Below are 21,008 nucleotides of genomic sequence, written 5' to 3' on the forward strand. Positions count from 1 at the left end.
CAATACAATTTTGGGGTTTTGGAGGAGGATTGTTTTGTTTTCCAAGCAGGTAAGTTAATTAAGTTTGAAGTTGAGAACTATAGCTTCTCCAAATGCTTCAACAACCACATGAACATGTAGTTTCTGCAGCATGCCTTATCTCTGATACTGGAAATCACTCATATGTAAAAGGAGATCCTTAACAGACTTGAGATATCATGGTAGAAGATACTACACTACACTTTTTATCTGCTTCAGCTAGACTGCATTATTGCTGCAACACCATTCTTGTCCAAGGCACTATCACTATTGATTCACAAGTTATTTAATTTTCAATCAGAACTATGCATGCAGCACATAACAGCTTTGGATGTTAAAAAGTCTGCTTTCCCCATGTTTAAATATCATTGGACTAAAAGCCTTCAGTGTGAAAAAACACCACATCCTGAAAGATACTGCAGTTTTTCACTGTGTCTAAACATGCCAGAATTTAAATACTGTATAGGTAGAGGAGAAAACAGTAGCAATGGGATTTGGGATATGTATCCTTTCAGTTTATTTGAAACGGTTAATTAGAGAATCATGAATTTATGTCTTATTTGCGTAGTAGGTCATAAAAACACTCCCATCATAATCTTTGCATTTGTGCTTAATATACTAATAATGTGTCATTATATTTACAGGTTACTGTAATGTTCCCCTGTTGTCCAAAGATGGTGACAACCTTGAACCTGCATCGCTATTTGTTCATGTCTGGTACTACTAATGACACTCTGCAGTAGCAGTTGTTCTGGAGGATCACACCCTGTTCAATAAAGCAACATTACTTGACTTGCACCAACCCAGTGGTCTGATTTCCAGAGTAGCATGTTCTTAATTATTTATTAAGTTAATGGGACTTCTTGTGTGAATAAATGATATCTTGAATAAGGAATGGCTACTGACATTGGCCCTACCATTATTTAGAATTAATTCATAAAGACTGAACTTTTTTGGATGTTTTCAAAAGTCAGTTAGCAATTTCATTTGCAGCCAATTTCAAAATTATGATTAATTACTGAGTGAGAATAATAGTCTGATATTTATAATGAGACTGAAAAATTGAGCGTATTACATTGACATTTTTATTGAACAAAATATCTTACCATTGTATCTTTCCAAGGGAACCAGAAAAATTACACATACAATGTACCCTTTAAATTTATAATAACCACAGCTTCTGATTGGGCTATACTTCTTTAATGTCTACTGTAATTTTGCTACCCAGAAAAAAAGTTTTGAGAAAAAACCCCCACCTCTGAAAATGCTAAAAAGTCAGATACTAATATTGGTGCCTGTTCTTAGCTTAGTCTTGAACCTCCTGCTGCTCAAGACAGACAAATAATTCATGGTCTGATTTGAAAAGGGCTATGTTCCTCATAAGCAGCAGGGAGCTTAGGATACATCTTACTGTCAACTCAGGAAATAGCAAGCACAATGCTTTTTAGGTGGACTAGAAGAGCTTTAGAAAAGGCAAGAGTTGATTCTGTGATTTAAGAACTCTGGGGACAACTACTTGCTTAACATAGCTATTGGTGTAGATCTCTCCCATAAGACACAATTCTCCCATCTTCCTTACAAAACTGAAGTATTTTTGAGCTTCCACAGGACTATATCTACCTCGTTAATTGCAGATTTGTTATTCAAACACTGCTTTTTCATTTTGTTTTCAAAAAGGGACGTTATATTGATAGGTTTCTTTCTTTAATAACAAACAGTATTGCTTATGTTTGCAGACAGTTCTGGTAATATTTCGTTTTAATGTTCTTTTTATTTAATGCTGTTTTAATGCTATGTTATTTAATGTTGCTCTAAAATGGAAAATCAGGGCATGCGGTAAACAATTATTATAAAATGTCACAGGAAATAACACTATTAGAAAATTGCATTATATTTATAATAAGGAAACCAAGACAGACTAAGAGGAATCTAAATCAATATTGATCTGTAAGGTCAGGTAACTTGATAACATTGTAAGTTGACTTCAATATGTTTTCTGTGCTTGTGACAAGTCACTTGGTTCTTTACCCAGGAGAGCCTATAATCTAAAATGTTAGACTGTGATCTTTGTAGTGATCATATCTGTATGCTAGCCAATATCCCTTTTACACAGTAAATATTTTATAGCTTTTTTTCAGCCCTGAAGAATACTAATGATATTAATATTCAAGCAGAGTTGCCCCCACCTCCCCTTACTGAGGAGGAGTTTAATTTCCCCAGGTGATGTGGTGTATCTGGTCTCAGATAAAAAATGACCAAGTAACACATTCAATTGGTTTGATGCTGAGAAAAACTCTAACTTGTTTAGTTTCCTAAAGAACACTCCTAGTCCCACTTCAGGAGCTTTGTACAACATTGCATTCTGAAGACTGATTCTGGCATTATTATTCTTCTGTTGACCACTTTTCCACCAGGTAGGAAAATTTCAGACCTATTCAGTATATGATAATTCTAAATTTTAGAGCGGATCAGATAACAAATAAAAGTCTCCTGTGCCTTTAAAATGTGCCCTTGGTCCTGGAGAGATGTAATACATGTTCAACTATGTGTGTATAAGAGCCTGGCAATAATGGACAGTTTATTATGGCTACTCACATGCTAAATGTTTAAAGATGTGCTTAAGTGCTTCCTCAATTTAGGTAAAAATGCTTTGAAGAGCAGAGCCCATAATTAGCCTCAGTGAACTCAAACTCACATCCATTGTTTAATATGTATATATATATATATACACACATTTTATAGCCCTGAGGTCAATGAAGGTATTGTTTCCCTTAGGCAACATGAGAATGCAATGTGGTAAGACTGGTGAACAAAGATTCCTTATAGCATGATCTTAAATACCACACTGAAAGCTCACATTCAATATGTTTTATTTCTTTGTGAATATTAGCTTCTCCCTCCTCCTCTCTTCTCACAAATGACCAGTTATATCTGCTTCTTGGATGTCAGAATAAAAGAAACAATGATATCTCTTACTGACAAATTAATATCCTGGTTTGAATGTCCCATTATACCAAAAGTTAAAATAGCACACCAACATACACTGCACAAAATATATAAAGTGCAAAGATTTTTTTTTAAATGTAGTGGTTATATAAGCTTTAACATCAAATTTGCTAGACATCTGAAATGTATTGGCACCCAGAGAACCATCCCACAGTTCTCTGGTGAAATCATCATATGCAGTGGAGTCATACCAGATGCTGATAAATTAAATCATTATCAGCATTGTTTCAAGAGTCAGTGGACTTAATGGGCAAAGAATTAGGGCCCACACTTCAGCATGTACAGAATTCAGTATTTCTACAGTACTATTTACTATGAACAAAACAAAAATCTTTATTGCTGTCATAAGAATTACCGGCATGCTGCTACAAGTTCTTAGCATGTGATTTCTTAAACTCACACTGACAGGAATCTGTTGCAGGAAGATGGTAGCAATTTTAAGACAATAGCCTTATGATTAGAAATGTTAAGGTATGTGATCAGCAGACGACTGCATATTCTCAAGGGCATCTGAGACAAAAAGTACTGTGGGAAATGGGATAAAGAAACATTAGTAGATAAATAATTGAATTATCTGAGACAGCATTTAAATTACACTGTTTCCCAGTGGATACCACTTTTCTTCATTTAACCGGACACAGCTTAGCTGAATGTTACCTCCCATAAATGCTCTTTTGCTTTTCACAACAAGCTTCAGTATACAGCCTTTGAGCTCTGTCATAAACAACCCGAAATAATATATAATGAAACAGAAAAAAAATATAAATTTGTGAATCTATTTGACAGGCAAAACACTTACTTCAATACAACATTTGGGATGATGATTACAACTTTAATAATTATTTTAAACTGCCCTCCAAAGTTATAAACTACTAAGTATGAGCCAAATCCACTAAGCTGGCAGAATCTTTTCTGTCGGTAGTTTAAAAGATTCTGCCAGTTCAGGTTTATGAAATCTGATTACCAAGCATTCGTAAATATATTTGAAACCTGAGTTGTGCAAAGCTTGAGAAAAAAATAGGTATACATAATTTTCCCTATGAAAACTGAAACTCTAACTTACGCAGAGTTTTGAACTCAAATATGAAAAAATAGCAGATCCTCTAAGAAATGATACCGTTGATTTTCTGGAAGCGAGATTCACATGCAGGGTACTCATCATGGACAGCAGCATCTAAACAGAAGATAGGTAATTCTGTAAAAGTGTAGATTATTATAATTTTTAAATATCTTTCCATAGTAGACGCTTTGATAAATGGTATTGCTCCTGCAAAAATCAGGAAAAAAAACAGGAAAAGAGTTTTGCTGTAACTTTAACTTGTGTATATTATTTGTTACATGTTCCTTAGTAATGCCTTAAAGCAACTTCATGTTGCACTGATACATCTTATAAAGGTGTATCATCAATGCACAATACCTCAGATTTTTTCTCAGTACTATAGTTGTGATTAAATTTGTTCTACATACCAGAATTAAAAAAGATCAAGACAAAGCAAACACAATTTTTCTTCTAACCAAGACTTCCATAAAATTTCATAGCTGTTAAAGCTCCAAGAAGCCCATATCATAAAAAAGATAATAATTTTCCTTTGAAAATTGTCTGTATAATTTTATTCTTTCAATACAAATAACTTTACAAATTATTCTGGATACTAATTATATTCAAATATGCCCATTATAAAAATGCTTCTATTTTTCATGGAATCATCAAATATTAAACATGACAGAAAGCTCAGCCCACTCAGAAGTTGTAGACGTGAAACGTCTCTGAGATTGGACTGCTGGATGTTTCTGTTACTCAAGAAGTGCTGTTAATTCTTCTCAAATTAAATGAGACAGCTTTCTTAGCATCTCTTTGGAAAAATCACTAAGGCCTGTATTTTTTAAAATATCCTTTAAATTACCTTAATATGAGAATACACTGAGTTTAATTATGAAATGTTACTGGTGTATTTTCTGAAATAAAAAAAACCCAAACAGTCTGGAGTAACAGGCTAATAAGAATGAGCTGCATTCACAACAGATTCCTGTGTTTCTGTCTCTGCATTAATCATAAATTGCTGAGTGAACTGAATGTGGGTTGATAGAACGTGAAAGAATGCTCTCAGCTAGTTTCAGGCCTGAAAAGTAAGCTTTGTTTAGAGAAGGACATTTACTCTAAAATGTGTAAGGCTGGAAATGTTTTTACTATTTTGGTTGCAATGGAAAATGCTTTAAATTTTAATCTCTGTGCAGTTTAAAAAGCAAATGCAGTGACATGCTGTCACTTCAGGAGAATGGGAAAGTGAAACTGCCTAAAAGATGTTTGCTATGCAGCCTGCTTGGATTTACTGTGCAATCTGAATGGAGTCTATACACATGGCACTGCTGAGAAAAGTCAGACTGAGCCCCCTCTAGCTTGGATCTTTACAGACTGGACTGCTGCACCCTGTCCTCTCTATACCTCCAGTTAGAAGCAGCAGAAATGGTCATGGGAGATGTCCTTCAGAAAGGGATAGAATTTATGAAGGCTCAGCCCCAGCAATGTTCCTCACACTGTGTGCCAAAAGAAAGGTGGTTCTGAACTTCACAGGTGTACCCAGAAGGCACAAAATTGTTGGTTCTCCCAGAAAAGCCTAGTTGGCCTCTGCTGCCCCTGTGGGACCACAGAGTGATTTTGTTTGGATTGGGAGCTGCAGGGATGTGGCAGCAGTGCTAAACAGGCCATAAGGCTACTCTGGCAGCCAGCACCAACAGACAGGTGTTTTGCCAATCATCAGGCCTAGCATAAAGGACACAGCCAGCATAAAGATGAACCAATAACCAGATTTGACACAAAAGGGTCAGTACATGAGTGAGCACTGGGGGTACAAACAAGTCAATCAGATTGTACATAATCAACATCAATCCCAATGATCCCAACAATGACACCACACAACCAACAATGGGTGGAATAAACAGTGAAATACAGTCTCCCATAAAAGGGATAGGAGACAACCAGGTCAACCAGCCAAATACATAAGAGCAAAGAAACCCCATAATGAATCCCTACAGAGCCCAGTAGGGATTACAAGAGCCAGACCTGACTGGAGCACAGTTCCAAGGAGTTGGGATATCCTTTCCACAATGTGGATCCACCTGACAGACACTTCCCCCCTTCTCACAACTGGTCCCAGTTTTTATCCCCAAGTGGAACACCTGGGGCTCATTTACCTAATGGCTCTCCTGCAAGGCTGGCTGCACCCTGGAGGGAAGCTTAAAGGTAACTCACCCCCTCTTTGTGAAGGGCTCTGGGAATCACCCTTATGTCAACCTTAATTTGGGGCTTGGAGTTGAAACCCCAGCATTTCAGCAGAACACCAAACCCTCTGGTGTAAGGGGATAATCAGTGCTGTGGAGATGAACAGCTACTGCCACAGGTTGTGGGGGAATGAAAAACTGTCCCACTCACTCTTTTCAGCTGGCTTTTATTAAAAAGGTCTTGCTGATGAGCAACATTTCTTTTAGCGCTTAGAAACTTTTGGAAATCATAATTTGGAACAGCTGTCATGAAAATCGCACCTGGTGCCTTTTGGATTTGACGTTTACAGTGCCTATTTCATCAAATTGTATGTGAATTAAAAATTCCAGCTTTTCTGTCCCCCAGTGGCATCTCCCCACCAAAATCAAAGTGAAATGATGTGGGAAATACAAAAAAGCAAGGACAGATACAGTAAGAGATAATATAATTTGGACTAAATCTGTGATTTGATTACTGAAGTGATGCTAGTATTATAGAAAAGTGCCTTGATTCTTTGCCAGTATACTAAAGACAACATCTTCAGCTGTTGCTTTAAATCACCAAAAAGTGTACATGTAAGCTGTAAGAGCCAAGAAATCTTCACTACAGTGGATCACAACAGACATGAACTGGGATAATAAACAACTTTGAATCTCTGCACAAAAAGCTTTAAGCTTTGAGAAGTGACAGAACTTAGAGCACAGAGTACAGTACAGTTTTCAAATGATCCTAATAAACCGTTTCTAAAATGGTATTGCAAATTTAGTTGGAGTAAGGTATAGATCATCAGGATGTAGGGACAGAAAAAAGGTCTGGAGATAGCTGAATTAGTATGTGGATAAAACAAATGCCACCTGCCAGAATTTCACAGTCAGAAATGTTAAATCCTAAAAGGATTGTGTTGTAAGAATACTTGCCTCTCATTTATTTATACATCTAAATCAAATGTAGGCGAGTTATACACAGCCATGGAGCACATCAGTGGGACAGTTAGGGCTCGAATTCAAGTATTGCTGGCTCCAAAATGAGAAGCACCGTTGACCTACAGGAGTTTAATGACATTTTTATCACATATATGGGAGTTGCTTCTCCTTAGGTAGTCATGGCACAATTCCTAGATTTGCTCTTAATTGTCCAAATTGGCTTTGACACACGGTGCTGGAGGGAGCAGCTGTGGCTCCTGGTGCAGCTCCCCTCCTCCCCCCTATCAGGTTTGCTGGGGCTATTCTGGTTGTTGCAGGCCGGAGTCCCCTTTGCTCTGAGGGCAACTGCGATAGCACTAACAGGCTGATGCGCCCAGGTATATTTGCTCACATTTGTCCGCGTCCCAAGGGCAGGATGAAGAGAGTTCCCTCTCGTTCTGGTTTCATTATGGCAATGCACACTCAGCTTTGTCTTGGAGGTTTGCTCATTCCATGGGTGCATGTACATGCAGGCACTTGAGGCAAACGGACGGCAACAGACCTTGAAGCGTGTCTCAGGGCAAATGCTACACATGTGAGCAAGACCCCACTGCACTTGGTTCTGGTTACTGTGACTTTTCTGGGCATGAGTTTAAACTTAAATAATTCAGAATTATTTACAATTTCTACCTTTTTTTTTTTAGTTTTGACTAAACCACTCTGGAACCTCTTGAGTAACTCCTATCTCCTATATATTTCTGACAGTGGTCTATAACCAGATACGTTATTCTTTTTACACTTCATTCCATTTTTCTGTGTTCTTTCTCCTCTTCTTTTTAACCATCATTTTTTAATGCAATATCAGTGTGAATACAACAAAATCCAAAATCCAAATAAAGGAACAGGAGAAAAAAGGAGTGCTTGTTAAAAACAACTCCAAAACATTTGGCATAGTTCATTCTATTGTCAGAACTCCTGGACTTTCACATCTTTGCTCTCACACACATGAGTAAAAATCAAAACTAAAATGCACTTTTGCAAGACTGATAATTTGCTGTAGGCAGCCATAAGTCATAAGAGTACAAAACTAAAACCAAAAATACCCAAGAGAAGTACATATCAGAATTTTCTCAGTCTCAGACACAGAGAAAAATTAATATACAGCTTCCTTCCAGCCATTTGGCTTTAATAAAAACTTATGAACTCATAAAAAGGCTAGTACATTTCTGTACACAGCGTTTTGGACAGTAACTAACTTAAGAGACAGCTGACTTATATTTTTAGTAGCTTTTCTTCCCTGGGGCAGCTTCTGCCTCGGTCTACCAGCCTTAGACAAAAAATGCATACAGAATGATATCACACATGGAAGAACAGAGCTGCTAACAGCACAAGCATTGGGTTTGAAATGTCCAAGTTCAATGGAACCATATGTCCCCACTGCGAGTTCCTGGTGAAAAATATTGAGCATCTGTGAAGAAGGCTGTAAGTTTTGAGTAAAGGATATAAAAGTTTTCATGAGATTTCTCTTAACAGCAGTGGAATGTGCCTCCACCACAATTAATTCTCCTCCCAGTGTCTAAAGTCTAACTGCAGACAGGAGTTTGGATTTTCATGCATTCAACTTGATCTAATAATGATTAAAAAGATAATTGTCTTCTAGTGTTGCTGGCTGGTTCTTGTCTGTAGTCCATTTTGGATACTTTACAATGAATGTTATTATATAATATTATATTTCTTAGCTGTAAATATCCTTCAAATGTAAAGGAACTTCTTTAAACAGTCCAATTAGACCCATTCCACTGTCTCTTTGAAAAAAAAAAAAAAAAAAAAAAAAAAAAAAAAATAACAAAAAATTAAAGTCTAGTTCCCTATTATTCCACTGCAATACCATAGGGAGGGAAATCTGTCTCAGCTGTAAGCAGCAATACTACTCAAGGGGTCTCCTTACAGAAGTAGTGGAATTCATCGGGATAAGTAGGTAACTTTTGTAATCAAATACATGTAGGAAAAGAAAAAGAAACAAAAGTCCCAGGACTGGGAAACTAGGAGGTAAGGACTTAGTCTCAGCTGACTAAAGCTTCACCATATCTTATCTATGAAACAGGGTGGAGTGGTAATATTTTCCATGCCTTCTACTTTAAAACCTGCTCAAGAAGCATTTGTAAATTGCTTTGAATCTTTAGCAGATATGTTAAATGTAATAATTATAATCCCATCCCACCATATAATCCAATCCCACCAACTGTTTGAATCTCATTCACCCTTACAAAAGAATATGGTTTATGCCACTTCCCATTCTGTTGTAAATGTTTCTCCATACAAATGTTTCTTTTCACCCAAAGGCATGAGCACTTCAGTGGTGTGTGAAATAATTATATATGGCTGTGCACTGCTAGCATTTTGATGCAAAAAGAACTTGGCTATTGATCATTGTGTTATCATTTAGGACAGTGGCAATCATTTTGGTTGTCTGTTTTCAAGTGTAAATTTCAACAGCATCTGTTCAATTCACACTTTTGATGTTATACAAATTTACAATCAAAACAACCTAGGTTTTGGTGCAATGATGCTTGGTCTCATTTGGCTAATGTGTACCTGTGGTTATGGTGTAAAATAGAGCACTGTGAATAGTCCAGCTGCTTTCCTGAAGAGACAGGTATAAAGAGACTGTTTCACTTCTGAGTAAAATGCAAAGCAGAAGATTGTCCCCATTTGTGGTTCAGCTTATTTCATGTTCCTTCATTTTGATCGTCCTTATTGTAACAGCTCTAAATGCCGTATTGTTATTTCATTTTGAGAGTGGGCAAAGAAAAGAAAACAAGTAAGAAATGGTGGAAGAAAGTGAACGGTATTCACAATTTCTTTGTATGTAGGGTCAGATCTTTTTAGAGCTGTTCTTGTTTTCCTTTGACTGACCTCATAAGGATCTGGCAGAAGATAGAATTCAGCGTGTGCACTTGGGGCAGAGCCATCTGGGAGGCGCTGAAAAATAAAATGGTGATAAATATGAAAGCCCATGTTCTAGCAATGAAAACAAATAAAAAGTACCAAATGAAATATAGACTTTAAACAGACACAGAAACATATTTCATTCTCAGTATTGACTTGGCTAAATTGGAGTGCTAGTGCAGTAAACACAAGGAATTCTTAGAATTCAGCTTAATATTGAATCAGAGAAATAGAAATGAAATAATACAAGAACAAGGTAAAACTTCATATCTCTAATATTTTATGTTCTGATGGAAAAACCTTTAAACCTCAATCTACTTTAATTTAGCTTAATCTGACACAAAGTTTAGCCCTTCCATTTTCCAAAGCAATGCATAGAAATTGGGTTCTAGCCAGTAAGCTCCTATTGATTTTAATTCTTAAGTATCAGTGTTGATGCTGAGAAGAACTGATTGTTTCTCAGGGTTTTTCATAAAGCATATTAGAAGAGTCAGGAGCATTTCCTACAGCAATATGGGCAGAACAGGATTCTTATAACAACAGACTTTCCGATCTCTCCCCTCACACAGCTGCAAACTCTCTTTAATTTTCCAGTTCATGTTACTGAACAATATTCTAGATATTCCATCTCATGGTAGCTACTCAAGATCAGAGCTAATCTATTAACTAGGCTCAGTCATAAGCTAATGCTGGTGGGTGGAGAGCTTTTTGATATCTTCTGAACAGCTGTAAGGTTATTTGTAAAGCAACTACAGTTACTCAGAAAACACAGTGGTAGTATGAAAGTCTTTAAGAACACAAGAAACATAATAATGAAAAAATATGGAATGGGTATCTTGCCAGCATATGTCAATTAGTGCTTGGTTTATAATTAAGCAGAAACCTTTGTGCTGGTAACACAGTATGCAATCAGAAAGCACAAAATAAGGCATATCAAAATATCAGTAATTTTAATTGCATTATCAGCATTTTAGGAAACAAGTTTACTTGACAGTTCATACTTGACAGAATGCAAATGAAAATGCAGGCAAAAAGATGAGATCTTAAAATGTTTGGAACCAGTGAACCCAGACCATTATACAGGCAATTGCATTTATATTTCCCATTGTAATTTTACCTGTCACAGAATAAAGTAGTTTCTCAGATTTTGATTATTCACAGTATGTGTCTAGAAATATGGGGCTTTCTACAGGCACTATCAACAACGTATCCTTGTGATAGGAGAAACTGCTGGTGTCCTAGCAATAAATAACTTCTCTATTGGGAAGAAAAACCATGCTTGTGTGTGTGAGCAATGAGTTCTTGCACAACAAATCTCTGTTTTTTGTTTTCTGAAATGATCCTTCAAGGCAAATGATGTGGTCAACTGCAAAGCTTATTATTGCTATTGTTAACATTATACAACATCAAACAATGTACTACTCAAATCATTACATATTGTCAGCACTAGTTATACGATTAATATTACTATCACTAAGCTCCCCAAAGGACATCTGATTTAAAATATACATGGGATTTAGATAGATGGGATTCAATGGCCAAAATAAGGATGCCATTAAATGGCACTGAAACTAACAGGTATTTTCTTAGGACAGAGTACCATATTGTTAATACAGGATTTATAGTATACACTGTCCATTTGAAAGCTCTCTGTTGATCCAGGACTACACTAAAACTTCAATCCTGGATTACAAATAACAGTAAATTGAACAGTCTCTTAAAAATCAGGAGAAAGAAATGTAGCCTTAAATACAGGCCCAAGCAACCAGGATCCTAACTGTAACCAAGCTTTCTCCTCTCAGTGAACAGATAAGCATCACACTAGCTTGAAGATCAAAAGATTTCAGTTGTTACAGGCAAAAAATGGAACATGGTTAAAAATAAAGGTGGGGAGGGGGTGGTAGTGGTGTCATTCTTGAAGAAAACCTTATCAGCTCAACTGCTGAGGCCCAAGTCAATGACCTTCCCTATCTCAAGCATGGAAATACTGTACAGGGAGAGTTATGTAAAATGTCAGGCTTTATAGATTATCCCAGCAGTGTATTGCCTAACCAGGGACCATGTCAGAGCTAATTTTGAAAGCTGACGACAGCAGCAGCTGCAAAGGACACTGGTCTGAGGAGCCCAGATGGTAGGTAATGGACTACAAAAGCAACAGAGAGGATAGCTGCATCTGTCCAGTTCTGTTCCCATTTGAGCTGCCCAGCCAAGGTACAGTCACAAGTGCTGGGTCCCACTGCACACCTCAAGACAACAAAGGCACAGATCATGGCAGAGTGATTCGCATTTGAAACAGGCTCAGTCTGACATTCACCTGCCAGGGAAAGAATCCAAGCCGATTGCCCCCAATTGTTTAACAGGTCTGGGGTATCCAGAATCCATTTGATGAATTGAAAAAGAGTCAGATAAAATTGTGACTATGCCTTTGAGCTGCTCCTTGTACTTTGCTAGCAATGCTGGCATGTTCTCTAGCCTTCAGTCAACCAGCTTTCCTCCATGAGCCAACTCCTCCCAAAATCTAAGGCAGGCACTTTGCGGTAGTGCTGTGGCTGCGTGAAACACGGACAGAAAACTACTTCCTCACTATCCCTTCAAATGTAGCTAAATACATGTTGAAAGAGATGAGGGGTCGGAGAGGGTCAAGAGAGAAAATCAAAAAAAGAGACTGTTTTAGCAATTCAGAGAAGAAAACTCAAGTCAGAGCAGTTGCTCTGGGATCTTTCAGAACTAAAACAAAGTCACTTTTCATGAATAGTAGCAATCAGCAGCCAGACAGTTAGAGGTAATTTAAACTGAAGCCACCTGAATTCCAACTAGATGTCTTAGTTCTGGTGATTGTTTCTCCCCCCCCCCACAGTATCATATTTAGTGAACAAACTCCTGGATTATCCTTTCACTTCTAACTCAGACTGCATTGTCACATTTATAAACTTAGGTAAATATGAAGAAGACCTGACTGAAATGCCACTCTCATTTGCACCAAAGAACATCTTTTCTGGTGGGTCCTTTATAAACACAGAGTAAGATTTTGAGCAGGCTTATGAGTAATTCTAAAGTCCAGCAAAACCCTCTTTTGTTATTACTAATGGCTCAAAAATAACTGATTTCTGTCCATAGTCCCAGCCAGAGGGAAAATCAAAGGGTATCTTGGGAATGCCATTTTGCACTTTAACTATGCAAAATCTTTATAGCTTGCATGTACATATGATCAAGAACTCAGAAAAAAACCAAGGTTTTATATTGAATTATATTTATGTTTAATTCTGTAGTTGTTTCATTAAGGCAAAAATAGAGGGAGTTTTCTTCCTTTACCAATTTAAATTGCTGTCTTAAATCTTCTATTGTGTATGCTTGTGAATAAATTCAAACTATAAAAGTCTGTAAAGCTGAAAAGTTATAAAACAAAGTTCCCAATTGAAATGCCATAGCTCTCCTTGCTATGCCTATTGACAAAAAAAACCCTCAGTGGTTTTGATATGTCAATAAAATTTTTTGAGTTGAATTTAGAAGCTGACTCCCTGTACCTTCTTCAAACACAAACAAGCCACAACTGAACAATTTTCTCAGAGAATGACCTGCCTACTTTACCTTGATAATGACTGATGTTTTTAAGGAACTCAGTTACAACTGCCTGTGTATATGTTAAAAAAGCAGTTTATTTTGAAATGTTTTCTTCTAAAGTCAGGCAGAAGGTGATGAAAATATTTAAGAATGAGGGGGAGTGAGGGAGCGAAAATAATACTCTGGATTTACTTCTCTCTACATCTGTAATTCAATATTGAAAAACTAATACAGACATGTATCTGTCATGGCTGCGTTCCATTTTTCACTCCAATTTTATTTTTCCAAACCAAAAATGTATTGATATTTACTTATAGAAGCCCATGCAGATAGGTTATGTCTGTGTAATTTAATTTTAAATATATTCATTGTAGCTGGGAAATAATGGATGAAATTAAATTAATTTTTCCACAAGAATTACATTATCCTAATGACTTTTCTACCTTGATCATTACTAACCATCCACAACTCCTCTTTAAGGATGGATTATTTGTTGGCATTATGAAAGGCCTAACTACTTCAAAATTTGCCATATATTAAACTATGCAATTTAGCAGCCAATACGAATATTGAGCCTTATGCATATGAATTTTCAGTAAAGTTTTATGATTTAAAAAAATGCACTTTAGGGATAACTTATTGTAAAGCTTTTAAAAACTCACCTCTTCCTAAGTGACACCTTCTTTTTAGGTGACTACTGCCTCAAATTTAAATCATGTTATCAGTTTCTTTTAAGTGTTAGACATGTAGATATTTTTCCACCTTTTGTCCTAGAGTGAAACAGATTGATAGCTCCTGAACATTAGTTCCAGCTGCTGTTCTCTTTTCCCCATTTTTAATTTTCAACCATTTTGACCAAAAAAACCCACAAAAACAAACAAACAAAAAAACCCCACCCAAAGTTAACTTGTATTAACTAATGCTTCCTTTCCTCCTCTATAAATAACTTTCTTTCTTCCCCCAAAATTAATTTCCTGGACATTTTCAAATCTCAGTTGTTTTCTTCCCCTTCTTGAATGAAAAAAAGAAATCCAGGCTTTAGAAAGTTTCTCATTTCAGCTACTGCTTCAAATTAAAACAATATAAAATCATTCACTTTGTCCAGTAGCTTTAACTCTTAGTTTTCCTATAGCTTCAAGTTGTTCAAGTTGTGTTTTTCTCTTGTATGCACTGCTGTGAGAATTTATCTTCTACATAATGGACTACAAAATATTCCTTAATGTTTAATATTGAGATATACTTACATCTTTAAAAATCGTATAACTATAGCAAATGGTAAGAAAAAAATCTTCACAGCTACAAAGCAAAACATTTATATATAAAGTGTAGACATGAGGCAGATTTTATTATTATCCAATAAAGGAGGATTAGAAAAAAAAAATCACAGAAGAAATCAGCCTTTCACCCCAGTAACCTGTATAAATTACTAGCTGCCTCCTGACTAAATTAAAATTAGTAAGAAATGTGGAAAAGCCATCACTGCTGCTACATTGTCTTTCACTTTCTCTGAGTCCCTGAGTAATTTAGCAGAGAAAGGATAAACCCTGTCTTTGTAAGCTGCAGCTTAATTAACAAATACAGCCTCTGTCTTAGAAAAAGAGAACAGCTTATGGGCTAATTCTAAATTTAAAGATCTGAGAAAATAATCAGCACTAAAACAATGATAAAGGTTCCTTCAAAAACAGATTAATAAGATATATAAACCTTCAGGACTAACAGGACTGCTGTGTGAACGAGTGGTTATATTGTTCCTTCATAAATCCTGATGTGGGACTGAAGACCCTTCTTTGCTTTTCCTTTGAGCTCTGCATATCCCAAAGCACTGACAACCTTTATTCTACTTTGTTACTAAGCTTTTAGCCTTCCTGTCACAAAATATTTTCAAATTACTTCAAAGAAAATGAAAAATAAAATAATGCAAATGAAAATGAAATAATTGCAAAAGAAGATAATCCACCAGCTTGCTGTGGTGCACCCTGCGCTGTCTGCTATTGGCACAACAAAACTGAAAAGCAACCGGCCAGAAGTGATTGCAGAATTAAGGCATTTTTTTCCCCAAAACCTGACTTTTTCACCTAAAATTTGAAATAATTTAACTGCTTCTCTGCAAGATATGGTTATTTTATTATATTCTCTGATTCTAATTTCCACCCCCCCTTTTCTCCTTAAGCTACTTCATTCCTATTCCTAAATTCTTTCTTACCTCATGCATGCATCCAAGTATGTACATAAACCATGACACACTGTGACAGTTGTCACTGTGACAGACATCAATGTCAAAGCAACAAAAAAATAAATGAAGTTTATCTCAATTTAATGCAGGGAAATCAAAAGAAATATTGTTTTAGAACAACATATATTTTGCTTCAGGGAAGTTCTGGAAAGCATTTCTGAGCAGGCATTTTCTACCTTTCAGAAATCTGGTAGTGTCAGTGGAGCAAGCCTCCAGGTGGCCTTGTCATTTACTATGATAAAAATACAAAGGTGCTCTATCTGTGTTATTGATTTGAATCTCCAAATATAGCTTATGTACTTTGTGCAGTCCAATACCTTCAACATCCTCATCAACGTGCCTGTTGTACAGGCAGCTTCTCAGTGCACCGAATGGGCAAACAGTGCCTAACATGTGGGTGCTGTTAAATCAAGGAAAAACAGTGCTTTTTTCACTGTAGTTTATTCCAGCCCTTTCTCTCCCAGGTGAAATAAGGCTTTTTTGGGGGAAAAAAAAAAAAAAAAAAGGTACAGGTTTCCTGGTTTGGCTTTGTTTGCAGTACAGTAGCAAGGAGTTGTGCAGTCTAGCTGTTAAGAAAGTAAGTTGCATTTCTAATGGGAAGAACTGCACTGGCAAAAATAGTGTCTAGACATGTCCTGAGTTACAAAATCTCTAGAGTGATCTAACCAACACTGTCCAAAGTCTCCTGGCTGTCAAATGTGAAAAACTAACCCTCAGTCACTAAGACAGAAGGAAAGCATCACAGCTAATGCCCTGCGATGAACACAGTGGTTCTGGGCAAAATGTCAAGGTGTTGACCTATCCTGGTGCATACATAAGGTAGGTATGTAAGTTCCCAGTGAAGTCTAAGCAGATCTCTGTAATGCTGTCAAGGAGGGAGGCGGGAAGAGACTCAACTCATCATACTACGGACATCTCCTGTCTTTGCCTGGTTAAATTGCCCACACATTGGTGTCTGGCACCATTTGAGACACATATGATGCTTAAGACATCTGCATAAACTGTCAGACATGCCCTCCCTAAACTGTCATACCTGAGGCCCTCCCCTTCTGCAGTAGCAGCTGGAGACCAACGGGACATGTTAGGTCATCTCCTATATGTTTAGGAAAATGAATTGGGACTTAAGTCTCCACTGACCAAAATGAGAGCTTAGGTATCTAGACTAGGATCTCGTTTCTAAAATACTGCTGCTTCATGTCACCTCAGATGACAAAAAGAATGTATAAAGTTGGAAATACGACATAGGCTTTTATTAGAAACTGGCACCATTCTCGAGTGGTCACTGAAGGTCAAGCAAGATACTCCATGGTATTTGAAATAGCTATGATTGGGCAACTGAACGCCATCACATCGTATATGTATTCGTTTTAGTTTTAAGCTGAATCCCACTCCAATTAGGCCAAGGTACAAAGACAGTGGGATTTTTGAAATGAATAAAATTATTTGTTAAATATTTAACAAAACCCGTTTGTTTTTCTTGTAAGGAGAAAGACAGCTCTAGGAAACAGGCTGGATCCCAAAAGATTCTGGGCTTCGTAAAAACTGTAAAATGCTTCTGATTTGCTTCAGTCATTTGAGAGGAAAGCCCATCTATCTCTACTTAAATGCAGTACATAAAATGAAAGCTTGCCTGTGATACCTAGAAGGTCATAAGGGTTTCACTTCCAAGCCTTTATTTCTAGAGAGCTCTGAAAGCAGAATCAAACACTTTCAAAAAGATGAAGAACTGAGATTTAGCTCTGACTCCCTGTTTAAAAAGAATAATTTATTGTCTTGATGATCCAGAAAGAGTTGTATATTAGGATAGACACAATCCCAAATGAGATGGGGAAGAATCTGTGCAACTACGTAATTATAACTGCTGGGTAAAACAGGCTCTTGCCTTCTACTGACCATTGGCAGTAGCAGACAAGGAGGGCTATAATTTGGCTCCAGCAAGTAATGACACAGCTTTGTGTGCATTTACTACTGTTTCTGAATTAACAACAAAGAAAAAGATGATTTAGAATGTCTTGTGTCCCTATCCAGGTTCCTCAAAGCTTGTCTGTCTCTTGAGCTCTGACACCACTCCAATACTTCACCAGCACTCAGGACTAGATTACTGCGTGCTCCACATAATGCATGTGGATATAAAAAAGTTACCAAGGCTACAAAAACAATATAAAAAGTGTCAACTGTATAGCCAGAAGTGCAAATGTATTAAATGTTCAACTCCCAGCAAAAGATTTGAGCAAGAATCACTTAAAAGCTTTTTTTCCAAAAGAGAAGGAGGTGACAAGATATGTTCTAGATTCCTGAACCACATGATGTATTATTTACTATTTTTAATCATTTGTATTCCATTGTTTTGCATAGATGAAAGAAATAACCGTTAGGTCATGCTTTATAATTATATTGTTCTACGGATAAGCAATGCTGGTGCATAGAATGCAGAGAGCAGATTTCATGAACAAGTCTCTGAAACTTTTATTCCAGAATTACCACCAAGCCTGTAAAGAAGCAAAATTCCATTGCTTTCAACCCTGTTATTATTGCTGTGCTTGGAACATTTAATTTTCAGAAGAATATTGTGTTGCAAAATCCATGACACTGGCTGAGATGACTGATCTAGTTTGGACTCTTAGAAACATAGATCCCAGAATTTCTTCTCTCTTGAATAAAGCACAGAGGAGAACAAATACTTAAGACAAATCCTCATTTTGCTTTTTTTTTTTTTTTTTAAATCACTCAGGATTAACACAATTGGTGTCTGTTAGAGGACATGAAAGAAAATCAGGCTTTGAGAAAAGAAACACAACCAAATACTGTTGTTCTGTTTCTATCGTTTTGTCACATACATATTATTTTCTCTCTTTGTCTAGGAACAGACAGTAAATGGATATAATAATTCATAAAGAAATAGTGACACTGTTATCTGTGTCTTCACCTTGCACTTTTTTTTTTCTAAATTTCTTATTTTGTTAAAAAAATCTGTATATGCCTAATCCAGACTATATTTAATTTCTCAAACTGTACAGAGCACCCTCCACTTTTCTTTCGATTATTCTACAGCTTGCAATCTCCATTTGTAAGAAAGTGTTTCATTATCTGATGCATACCATTTCTGCTCCTTAATTACCTCTCATTACTTCTACTTATGCTCTTGCTTAATGTCCTAAATAATTCCTCTTGAACCTTGCTGTCTTCTGCCTCAAATATTTTCACAGTTGTCTTGTGTCTTTTTTAGTCTGTTCTTAACTAAGTTAAGTTTTAGTAACCATAAATCACTCCTGAAGAACCAATCACTCCCAAGTACCCCTACTGAGAACTGTTCTTTGAACTCGTATTCTAGCTTTTAACAAATATCCTGAGAGAAATATTTTGCTATCAAAGCCTTATAAAGATGAACTACTTTCTTTCTGCACTATGACACCAAGATCTGTCCTTTCTCATTGGCGTCTCTCATAGCAACCTCATGTCTAACTATTTGCTTGTTTTATCTTCAAATTACTGTGGGATATAGATCTATAACTCCCTGAGGAAACACTTTTCATTTGTTCAAGATGGTTGTAGGGTTCTAGAAATTACTTTTGTTCACTTGATCTTAATCTGTTTCCACTAGTATTTTTAAAGTTTTTTTCATTTACAATCAATAGCAAATTTAACTTATGTTCACCCTCATCTCACAGATCACTCATAAGACAGAGCTCACTGTTTCTTCCAGATTGGTTGTTCTGAAGGGTACAGGGGTCCAGGAAGGCTGGACACTCTTTAAGAAGGAAGAGTTAATGGCTGAGGAGCAGGCAGTCCCCAGGTGCTCTAAGAGAAGCTGGCCCCAGAGAAGACCACCCTGGCTGAACAGGGAGCTTTGTCTGCAACTCAGGGAGAAAAGGAGAGTTTACAGCCTTTGGAAGAAGGGGCTAGCCACACACAGTGATTACAAAGAGGCTGTGAGGCTATGCAGGGCAGAAATCAGGAGGTCTAAAGCTCAGCTGGAAATTAATTTGGCTTCAGCAATCAAGGACAACAAGAAATATTTCTATATCAACAGCAAATCAAAGACCAGGGAGAGCCTCCATCCCCTGCTAGATGCAGGAGGAAATTTGGCAACAAGTGATGAGGAAAAGGCTGAGGTGCTTAATGCCTTCTTTGCCTCAGTCTTTAATAACAAGACTAGTTGTACTGAGGGAATCCAGCCTCCTCAGCCAGAAGACAGAGACTGGGAGAACGACCCCCCCACAATCCAGGAGGAGACAGTCAGTGACCTGCTGCATCACACAGACACACACAAGTCTATGGGACGGGATGGGATACACCCGAGGGTGCTGAAGGAGCTGGCTGGGGTGCTCACCAAGCCGCTTTCCACCATTTACCAGCAGTCCTGGCTGACTGGGGAGGTCCTGACAGATTGGAAATTGGCCAATGTGACGCCCATCTATAAGAAGGGTCTGAACAATGATCCGGGGAATTACAAGCCTGTCAGCTTGACTTTGGTGCCCAGGAACCAGATGATCAGGCCCAGTCAGCATGGGTTTATGTCCTGCTTGACAAACCTGATCTCCTTCTACGACAGGGTGACCTGCTTATTGGATGAGGGAAAGGCTGTGGATGTTGCCTACCTTGGCATTGGCAAGGCCTTTGACACCGTTTCCCACAGCATTCTCCTGGCAAAACTGGCTGCTCATGGCTTGGATGGGCAAACGCTTTGCTGGGTAAAACACTGTCTGGATGGCTGGGCCCAGAGAGTTGTGGTGAATGGAGTTAAATCCAGCTGGCGGCCGGTCACAAGTGGTGTCCCCCAGGGCTCAGTTTTGGGGCCACTCCTGTTTAACATCTTTATTGATGATCTAGACGAGGGGATCGAGTGCACCCTCAGTCAGTTTGCAGATGACACCAAGTTGGTGGGAGTGTTGATCTGCTCGAGGGCAGGGAGGCTCTGAAGAGAGACCTGGACAGGCTGGAGCCATGGGCTGAGCCCAACTGGGGGAGTTTCCATAAGGCCAAATGCCGGGGGCTGCCCTTGGGCCACAACAACCCCCAGCAGTGCTACAGGCTTGGGGAGGAGTGGCTGGAGAGCTGCCAGTCAGAGAGGGACCTGGGG

At 37.7% G+C, this 21,008-nt stretch overlaps 2 protein-coding genes across 3 annotated transcripts in view; one reads left to right on the forward strand and one right to left on the reverse strand.

Annotated features, from left to right (window-relative positions):
* The window catches only part of PLCZ1 (phospholipase C zeta 1), a 53,351-nt gene extending 52,576 nt beyond the window's left edge, over positions 1-775 (forward strand). For both annotated transcript variants that reach the window (XM_026867837.1, XM_026867838.1), the window contains exon 13: positions 663-775. In XM_026867837.1, the coding sequence (XP_026723638.1) occupies positions 663-745 (83 nt within the window). In that variant the 3' untranslated portion in view covers positions 746-775. The remainder of the gene's footprint in view (positions 1-662) is intronic.
* Positions 776-3,610: 2,835 nt separating this feature from the next.
* Positions 3,611-21,008, reverse strand: part of PIK3C2G (phosphatidylinositol-4-phosphate 3-kinase catalytic subunit type 2 gamma) — a 216,591-nt gene continuing 199,193 nt past the window's right edge. Inside the window, 4 exon segments of the mRNA XM_026863441.1 lie at positions 3,611-3,738; positions 7,962-7,974; positions 10,033-10,167; positions 18,071-18,075. Of these exon segments, the coding sequence (XP_026719242.1) occupies positions 3,611-3,738; positions 7,962-7,974; positions 10,033-10,167; positions 18,071-18,075 (281 nt within the window).

The sequence above is a fragment of the Athene cunicularia genome (genome assembly GCF_003259725.1).
Source record: "Athene cunicularia isolate RWA chromosome 1 unlocalized genomic scaffold, athCun1 chr1_part2, whole genome shotgun sequence".
Lineage (NCBI taxonomy): Eukaryota > Metazoa > Chordata > Aves > Strigiformes > Strigidae > Athene > Athene cunicularia.